This window comes from Brienomyrus brachyistius, chromosome 16, assembly GCF_023856365.1.
Source record: "Brienomyrus brachyistius isolate T26 chromosome 16, BBRACH_0.4, whole genome shotgun sequence".
Lineage (NCBI taxonomy): Eukaryota > Metazoa > Chordata > Actinopteri > Osteoglossiformes > Mormyridae > Brienomyrus > Brienomyrus brachyistius.
In genome coordinates, this window is record NC_064548.1 from 12,556,913 (window position 1) to 12,567,185 (window position 10,273).

The 10,273-nt window shown below is 34.8% G+C and overlaps 2 protein-coding genes across 2 annotated transcripts; both read right to left on the minus strand.

The window, feature by feature from the left end:
• Positions 1-1,009: 1,009 nt before the first annotated feature.
• Positions 1,010-2,737, minus strand: hoxd12a (homeobox D12a). Its single transcript, XM_048979937.1, has 2 exons — positions 1,836-2,737; positions 1,010-1,650 (listed from the first exon to the last, which is right to left on the minus strand). Exons 1-2 carry the CDS (start codon positions 2,401-2,403, stop codon positions 1,412-1,414), a joined length of 807 nt encoding a protein of 268 aa, XP_048835894.1. The 5' UTR covers positions 2,404-2,737; the 3' UTR covers positions 1,010-1,411.
• Positions 2,738-3,477: 740 nt separating this feature from the next.
• On the minus strand, positions 3,478-8,268 carry hoxd13a (homeobox D13a). The gene is made up of 2 exons (XM_048979944.1): positions 7,572-8,268; positions 3,478-6,800 (listed from the first exon to the last, which is right to left on the minus strand). The coding sequence occupies exons 1-2, from the start codon at positions 8,134-8,136 to the stop codon at positions 6,559-6,561; spliced, it is 807 nt and encodes a 268-aa protein (XP_048835901.1). The 5' UTR covers positions 8,137-8,268; the 3' UTR covers positions 3,478-6,558.
• Positions 8,269-10,273: the final 2,005 nt, after the last annotated feature.

Below are 10,273 nucleotides of genomic sequence, written 5' to 3' on the forward strand. Positions count from 1 at the left end.
TTTCAAAAAATATATTGCATTTCTCTTTCAAACGTAGAGTTCTATTTGCGCATAAGAACACAACAATACTAATAACCACAGAACACAACGATAATGTAAAATCAAGTCATCCGGCAGTATTCTCCGAATAGTGAGAAAAAGAACCACATGTCCACACATTAAAACAGAATTTCTTCAATTATACTTTTGCAACTAAATAAATATAGAGATATAATTGAAAAACACAACATATTGTACACAAACACAATGGATTAAAATCAATCCTCCATAGTTAATGCATTATTAATGATTTTATATCAATACTATCATATTTATTCCTTAAATGATACTTAATTAGTGTTAATAATCTTAATTTTGATCTTAAATGAGTTGCCCTCAAATATCCTTGGTTGCTAGATTAGCCCAACACATTTTGGAGCATGTTAATATCGATCTATCAGTAAAATGTTAAGGGTTAAACGGTAATAACGTGTAGATATTTCCATTATGTGTTTTATGCATAAATTTAGTCAACATTACACCAGCCTACTCACAGTAAAATACTTTATATTTATATATGTATATGTGAATTGTATCTTACGTACTTACATTAGACATGCAATTAGTTATGAAATATTTTTAAACCCCTGTATTTCACCTGCCATCCGTCGATTCAATTCACATGGTGCATGCACTAATATACTTTCTTACTGATATCTCTTACGAAAAATCGCATACATCAGCAAATGTAATGCTGGTGCGTGTGCGCGTGTGTGTGTATTAATTATCATAATCATGTGCGATAACGGCTACAAATGGGAATCTTATCTATAAGACCCCCCATTTTAGTCCTGATCCTATACCTAATTATTCATCGTTTATACGTTTATATCCTTAGTGTTGTGGGTGCAAATCTGAAATATCGATGCAAAGAAAGATACTGGAGATTTTCCAATAAACCTCCAAGACCCCTAATACAATCCCTTGAGTGAACAATGCGGCCATAATTAAAGAGAACTGAATAGATAGGTACTTAATGACAGCCTTTTATTAATGCACGAATACACAAATCGGCATTTGATATCGAAAGGTAATTTGCTGGGTGAAACAGTTGATGTGAAACGTTCGTTTTCAGGTTCTTTCCATTTCTTGGCCTGCATGCTTCTACTAAACAATGGCGCATAGCCTATACTTTGTAATATATTTCGGTGATAACAGTACCACAATCGCAGATGTCCAGAAAATATTAAGAAGTACATCTTACATGTCTTCTTTATTCATCTTAATGTAAAAAACGCAATTTCAAATTGAAGAACATAAGGCTTTGAGACAGCAATTAGCAATGAGAGACACGATGATGAGATGTAATGCAGCCTTGTAAAGTTATAACCGTCTACATAAAAATCCTCGGTATCTGCGCCAGAATAACCGCTCAGTAAATAGGAAATGCATGTTCGCGCATCAACAGTCTTTTCTTTTTCATCCTTCGGTTTTGAAACCAAATTTTAACTTGTTGGTCGCTCAAGTCCAGCCTGTCGGAAAGTTCTTTTCTTTTCTGTCTGTTTATGAACTCGTTCATTAGAAACTCGTTCTCAAGTTCTGCAATCTGTTGCTTGGCGTACGGTTTCCGTTTCTTTTTGGTCCTCACTTGTGAAGAACACCAAACAGCACCTGAAAAGAAAGAAAGCAAGCAATATATCATGTCCTCTCTATTTTATACCTCTTCCCGTTCCTGAAAACCACAGTAGAGAGAATTCCAATGTGTTCAGACATAAATATGTGCATAAGTCACATTTTACGATTATGAATATAACATATAACGTGCATGGAAGATGTAGAAGACTGACGTCGCATACCATCAGTGAGGGATGCCCTAACACAGGGGCCACTTAAGTTTGGCTGCACTGTGACATTTGAGTTGACCGGCTCCTTGAAGCCCGCGATATTTGCTTGATTGCTGGAATTCTGTTCCAGTTGCGCAGTGGAGGATTGTGAGTGTCCTTCCATATTACAAAAGCTATATTTGGCAGCGCAAGCAGGGTGAGTAATTCCGCGTTCACTGCCTGAAGACGGTCCATGTCTGACTGATTCCTCTGGTTTATGATTGGCATCTTGAAGACTGAAGTACTTAATAGCTTCTTCCAGTGGACCCTTGTTATGAGTGTTGGGATTGGTACTTAGAGACACTGAAGTTGCCAGAAAGGGTTGACTGAAGCTACTGAACGTGCGGCTTTGTGGTGGAGATGAGCACGGATTTGGGGAACTCCACGGGGTAGAGCACACCTCTCTTCTGCCGTACGAAATGTGATTTAGTTCGGAAGACTGAACCCCGTTACTCCGTAAATTGGGAAAATAAAAATCCTGTGTGGAAAAATTCAAGAGGGATCCAACAAAGCCAGAACTTAGAAAATTTCTGTCACACATTTCCAAGGAGATAAGAGATACAATTCTTACAACGCTTTTGGCTTCCTTCAAGAATAAGAAGGAGGAGATTTCTGATTTGTTAACACTTCGTCACGTGACACACAAAATACGTTATCGAGCCCCCCCCCCTCTCACACCATAGGGTGGTGTCCTGAAGAACATCCTCTAGAGAAACCTCAACGTAAGCATATTCCAGAAAAATCGCGTTATCGCCGTTGCTGGTGCTTCAGCGGAAATTGTCATGTAAGCAAAATGGTATAACGTGAATAGAAATTCTATAGTGCTTAGTCTATTCATAGGCCTAGTAAAGCTGAAATAAAACCCAAACCAGTCCACGATTATGTCTTCTCATGTACTGATTTAATTATAATAAAAACAGCAGCAAAACAACAACACTTGTTTTTATTGATTGTAACTATGATGATTATCATTGTTTAAATATTAATAATAAGAATCGAGTTTTGCAACGTGCTCATATGGGCCTAAGTCTGGCCGCGTTTGCATACTAACACTTTGCCAGTTTTTGTGAATACTACAATAAATAACTGACTATTTCAGTTTAATTTTATAATCTATTGAGTCACTAATTACTAAAACATGAATTGATTATTAATCAAATACAATATTCAAGCTGATGTTTGGAAAACATTTAGTTGAAATCGAATTTAAAGTATGTAGGTTTGTAATACAAAATATTTTTGTAATATGGAAGGAGAGTCGCAATTCTCCACTGCATAACTGTAACAGAATTCCCCGCAATCAAGGAAAAATCTTACAAGTAACACTATTGCCAATAATGATTAGAATATTTAATTTATTTTATCTATCATAATTTATGTGTGTTTAGGAAAAGACACAGCAATGTGTCTTTCCAAGAAAGCGGGTTTCTACCGTATGTACGCCTATAACACAACCTCTATTATAATTTAAGACTACAAAACCACTGAAATAATTTGCGATAAAGATCGCTGAAAAATTCCTTTGGAAAGTCAAAATATTCCTAGATCACGCAATTTCACAAACTACTAATTTGTTTCTGACCACATAGAGATATGATAAGACAGGACATGAAAACAAGAGGCGTTCATTTTTATTCAGACAAATGGAATTTAGTCCAGGGAATCCTTCTTAAAATTATACAATTTTAATTTGATATGTGTCGTTGACGTATATAAAACAATATAACATTGACACATTCCATTAAACTTCCGAAAATGAGAAAAATTAAAACAAACTATACCTCTACTTATATATTGTGCTATTTTATAATAATAAACAACAACGTGATCAGTATCATCATCTTCATAATCAATAACAACAATATTAATCAATAGCTTTTACATTGTGTTCATAATTATGCTCATATTTGCAAATACTAATACACTACACTTCGTATATACTATGTTAAACGGACGAACATCAATAATTATACGTAGTGACTTTTTAAATTATTGAATCATACATTGTTGCATTACTAATTGTTAAAATACGGATTGGTTATTATATTAAATAAAACATTATGACTTGTGTGTGGAAAACATTTCGGTGAAACTGTACTGTGTTTTACTGTAAAGTAAAAACTTTACAAGAAGTATGCTTTTTCGATTTGTACAAGCTTCATGTGTGTGTGTGTGTGTGTGTGTGTGTGTGTGTGTGTGTGTGTGTGTGTGTGTGTGTGTGTGTGTTTGTGTGTGTATTTCAGCTATAATCATCTATGTCTGTGCTTTGATGTAGGTTCAGTAATTTAAATATTATGGATTTACTGCAACCTAACACAATGACATGAATGAATTGTCAAAAAGTGTGTTGTAAAAATATCGCATCCAATCCTTATGCACTTTTGAAATATATTCAGATCGCAACTATTCACAAAACTGTTTTATGACACCATTTGTACGCCTGAATAATAGCATACAACAAACTAAGGGGTTGCTTTTTAAAATTTTCATTCAGACCAATGAAATGTGTATCCTTCAAAAAGTCCTGGACAAATTATGCAAGTTGATATTCTTAATTTATACATGCACAACATAAAATACGCCTTTAAAACACACACTTGACATTAAATTCAATTCCGTGCGTTCTACAACCGATTTAAAACATACTTCAGATCGAAGCGCATATTAGGCCGATGCAATGTAATATATAACAACAAGAAGAACAATTAGAACAGCAAAAACAACAACAATCACGATTATATAAGCAGGCAAATGTCATCATACTCCCAAATACTTTGTAATTGTATATGTAACACAATGTCGGCTTTTAATGCAGTGAAAAATATCATTTGTTAAAACTGGTGTAACGCCCTCATACTCTTTAAAAGGACGGTTAAATAACATATTGTAAATACCACACCATTAATCCCTGTTCCATAAAAATATATACTTTATCTGAAGTGTTTATATTAAACAAAGTTCCGTCTGTTCACTCTTACTGTATATGAATAATCCACACTCTTCGACTTCATTTACAAACATGAAAAACAGTTAAAGCTACGAATCCGTAAAGTGGTAACAGAATTGAACTGCTGCCAGTTTAGAGATCTAAGTGTATATACCTACGACAACTGAGGCAGAACAGAGCAAATAGCATATCCAGGGGCTGCTGAACGGAGGAGAACGGAGCGCGGTCATAGATATACAATGGGCCATATCGGCCGGTAGCCTTTGAAGCGATGCGATAGGGCCACACTGCGCATGGACGGATTCCTTGTGGCCATCTCTTTGCCGAAAAACAGAGAGAATGTAATCAATAGAAATGCACTTAATTTGGCCACATTGAATTCTCTTCGCAAAACATAGCGGTATGTAGCATATTCAATGAACCACGTGTGAAAAACACTGCTTCCGAATCCATGCCGTTTTATATCTCATCCAGCAGATGGCGAAGCAGTCCCATGGATCGCAGACTCTTCGTTATGCACGAGCTTCACTGCCGTCAAGGTCAAAGACTCTAATTTCATGTCAAGGTCAACGGTAAAAATCAAATTCAGAAAACATCCATCCATCATCCATCTTCGACCCGCTTACTATGGCTGCCGGGGTCAAAATAAGCATTGAGGATAAAATAATAATAATAATAATAATAATAATAATAATAATAATAATAATAATAATAATAATAATGGTAACATTTTCAGAGTAAATTTCAATTACAATAATTGAACGTACAATTGTGTATAGGAATTTTTAATAGGCTTATACATAAACTTAATTGTTGCATGACTTAAATATTTTTTAATGTTTATAGCCTAGTGATTACATATAAAGAAAAACTTGTTGAGAAAGCAAAAAATAATAATAATAATAAATTAGCGCGATATTCATGTTTTTTCTTCTCTTTTAAGTAAGTAAAATGTCACAGACCATTTTCTTGGTTCCATAATCATTTAGCAAATAATTTACACGACAACGAAAACGCGATGCACAATAATGCATGTGAATTCGATTCCTTTTCAATAAAGTAACCACTTGTTTTCGATGAGAGGATATATAAAATATGTTTAGGCTTCCCTCTAAAATGTTTACAGTACATCTGGTTGACCGAATTCTGTAAACTATAAACCGCCATCAGTCACAAATAGCCCTATTCCAGTTGTAATGTTTATTTTCAAGTAAATAATAATAATAAGTTAATTAACTACAAAAAATAAACTTGTCAAACGTTTTATTTCGTATACCTTAATAAGCCAAATATACTTTGATAGCTTTATTCGTAGCTCCATGTAAATGTTACGGCGAGACTTTTCTGGAAAATCGTCTGAACGTTAGACTAATCTAAATGCTGTCAACATAACAAGAAAATATGATTTAATTTCATTAAAAAAAATTGACAAATAAAGGTAATTAAGACGTACTTTATTAAAAACCTGACCTGGAAAGAAAATCAAATACGCGATACATCTCACATCAGCTTTTATAAGATATTGAAGTGCCATCTTAGCGACAAGCATTCAGTGTCTAAAACAATTTTTTTTATTTTTTATTCTGTTTATTACCCACGAGCACAGAACTCAGGAAAAAAAGAAAAAAAAACAGAAATACGCATGAAATTAAAGTTACCAAGGGAAGGATATAGGCCTACATATTCACTGGATTATTTGCCGTCCACGCCGCGTCGTCCCAAACATTCATTGAAATTCAGCAGTAGAATTCACGTTGATTTCCTAAGCAACCTTTTATCTTTGACTCTACGATTCTGAAACCAAATGACGACTTGCCTCTCCGATAGATTGGTTGAAAATGCGATCCGTTGCCTTTTATCTTTGGTAATAAACTTGCTAGTTGTATACTCTTTTTCAAGTTCCCTGAGCTGCAGCTTTGTATAAGGCACCCGTTTCTTCTTCCCACGTCGTAATACACTGTTGACATCTGGCTGGCTTAGAGCTGTTCCCTCTTGAACCAAATAGAGAAAAATACGTCAAAAATGAATGGCAAGTGCCGAAAGGAAAACACGTTAAATGGATACATTTAGAACACATCTATGTACTACTTCAAGTTTCGCCAGTATTAATGTAGGCCTATTGTCATGTATTACTTATTTAGTACTTACGGATCTCAGTAAATTTCCTACCAGTTTCAATGTGGACACTTAAGCTAATTCTAGAAAGGCGATAATGCGTTAATGCTATTCCACGAAAATTTGATAACACATTGTCCATTATCACTGACGATAACAGAATCTTACATGCAAGCGCGACAGCTTTCACCAGTAAATTATAATTATGGTTTTATTTCGACTTATGTTGTGGTACAACATCAAGACTTTCTTAGATACACGCACTGGGGTTTAGCAATACACAACTAAAATCAAACCTTCGTGGATCTTACCTGCCCTCATGCCATGAATAGCTGAATTATACGTACTGCTGTAGAATTTGGCTATTTGGCCAGAATTGGGCAATGCTTCACGTTTTTCTAACACGGACTGTCATGCTTAACATCTGAAAATATACTGTTGGAAGAAAGTAAGCGCCAACGAATATCTTTTTGGCCAAGTTTAATGTTTTTTTTTTCAGATATACGGCAAAAAAATGTATGTGTGTATTACCGGGAAAAAATGTTTAAAATGTGTATATAATTGAGGAGATAGTTTCCCCCTAATAATAATAATAATAATAATAATAATAATAATAATAATAATAATAATAATAATAAGTATTATACCTGCAAGATAAGATTTCCACACATGCGGGTTCACGGTCTGATTTTTTATGAAAGACATCGGTCTGCTCCAGTTACTTGACCAATTCCACTGACAGCCAATGTTAATATCGCGCCCAGAGGATCCAGAAGCAGGTACATCGACATATCCTGGAATCCGTGGGGAAGAACCTGTGAAGTCTTGGAAAACACCGTACTCTTTGGTCTTAACTGGTAGTTCGTTGCAGTGCATCTGTCTTGCGACACTTGAAGTATCCGTAAGCGATTCCTTTAAATGTTCATTTAAAGTTTGCTTAATTATGTCCTGCTGAAATCCAGTACTATATTGTATTTTGAAACTGTAATGACTGTTTCCAAAACAACAGCCGAAGCCAGCTGGTGAAGTGGTGGAGACTGACGAGCACGAACCCTGCCCATATAGGTTAGTAGATTCTGGGTTGATGGACGCAGATCTCTCCGCTGTTGAGTATGACCCTAACCGCAAAAAAGAATGGCTTGAACATGTCGGAAAGGACGGACAGTAGCCTCTTCCCTGGACCGAAGGGATATCCAGCCCCAACCCCGCCATTTCCACCTTATGATTTTTTCCAAAGCATTATAATAGGCCGAACTGATTAAAAATGAATATGATCATGACTATACTGTAAATTTATTCAAGTGAACGACGGCTGAAGACATAACCTTCTGCTGTTTTTGTTCCATGTTTACTTTACAGTTTACTCGGTTTACCGGTTGGTTAGTTGTGATCACGTGATATGCAAATGTGTTGAAATTTAGTAACACATTACAATTTATCCTTTCGCCACAGACATTCATTGTTTAGGCCTATGTATAAAGCAGTTGGTAGTAAATATCGAACAAATAAAATATGAATAATGAATATACCTGAGATGATGATGTTTTAAATACATCCTTTAATACCATAATCGTTAGGACATGACAGTGAACTTGAAAAAAATCCTTTAATTCTTTTTTGGCAAATGGTGCCATTTCATTTTTAAGCTAACCGGTATTGTATGCCAAGTGTTCCTATTTCTGAACCGGCAATGAAATTTTAAAAGGAGAACTATATCGCCTTCACGAGAAATAAAGCTAATATGGAATACAGTCTTTTCACGCCGATGAAATTAGTCAGGCCTTCCGCGTTAGGCTTAGAATAGCAAACTTGGCATTCTGGTTGGCTAACACATATGGAATCATCATTTATTTATAACCTGCTGAATCGCTTTGGAAAACAGGAACGGAAACGTAAACTGAGATTATTATTATTAGACCCTGCACAATAAAATACAACCGAAATAGTAAACTAAGGATTCAATAATAACTTGAAAACAACCACACACTAATATGAATCGCAGTATAAATTATCTTTATAAAAAAAACTACTTTTGTTTTTAAATCGGGTCAAGTTGTTCCAAAACATTATAGCTGAACGACAGATTAATGTGATATTATATTAAAACTGAATCATCATGATATCTTTTCCTTGTATCGCCTTGCTCCGCAGACTGAAGTGAAAGTATTTGGTGCATGCATTCATTCATTTGGCCGGCACCTCTCAAAAATACATTAACAATGATTATATGTGTGGAATAGAAGCTAATTATAGAAAATTCTTCACATATTTTATTGTACAGTTTATAAAACGTATTTGTTAAACATATTAGTCACTATAACTGAAGCCACATGCAGACACATGTATATAGCAAACCTGAGACTAAACAGACTAATGTATTCAGTTTATTTAAGAGAAAATGTACATGATCTTATTCTTCTCAGTCTTTAATTATTAAGTCTGGCATTTGCATATAGTCTTCAAAAAGGTAAATTCCCAATAAATTCGCGTAAACTCGGGGCGTAATTACTGTCAAGAAATATAACTCTAAAATGTATTTCCTTCATTTAAACTTTATTAATGTGATACATACAGTGGGGTCTTTCATAGTGTTGTCAACTAGTTTTCAGACGAAGTTGCTACAGGCAGGTCGATTTGTTGCTAAAAGTTGCTAAATGGCATTGTGACGTCATTATGCGACGTGGACAACAGTACATTATTGAACAATTCGCCTACATTTTCTTTAATTTCTTATGAATTTATTAACTAACTAATAAAAGTTAGTTAATATGCTACCTAACTGTGGTAACTTTCCTGAAAGTTTTGTAACAATGAGTCTATCACTTAAGATCAATAGTTAATTAGCGAGTGTTTTTCGAATCCATTCATAATTAAAATACTTAGTTATCTCGTTCGTAGATTTACTAGTGCTCCGACCCACTCGCTATTTTGCTATTCTACTTGGTTCTTTATTAGAACTTTCGCTTGCAGTCCTGTCACAGAGACACAGAGAGATCACAAAACACGCTTGAATGACGTTGGTGATGATGTATTAATTATAATAAGTTAATGCTGCAATATAAAACTATGATGTATGCTATAAAAGCGCAAAAGGAATTCGCCCTTGTAATACTTGCATACCTTGCTAGTACATAACAGGGTTGTGCAGCATTCAAAATTGAACTGAAAATGACCTTGAATTGAAATTTAGTTAAAAACATTAGTTGAGATCTGGTTCCAAAACTGCAATTTGAACTTAAATATAAGGAAGTTGAATTAAAACGCAGTTGATTTCTCATAAATCTGCATTGTGTAGCTGCAGCTGTAACAATACAGCTTAATATTTGAATACGCATTACACTGCATTTTA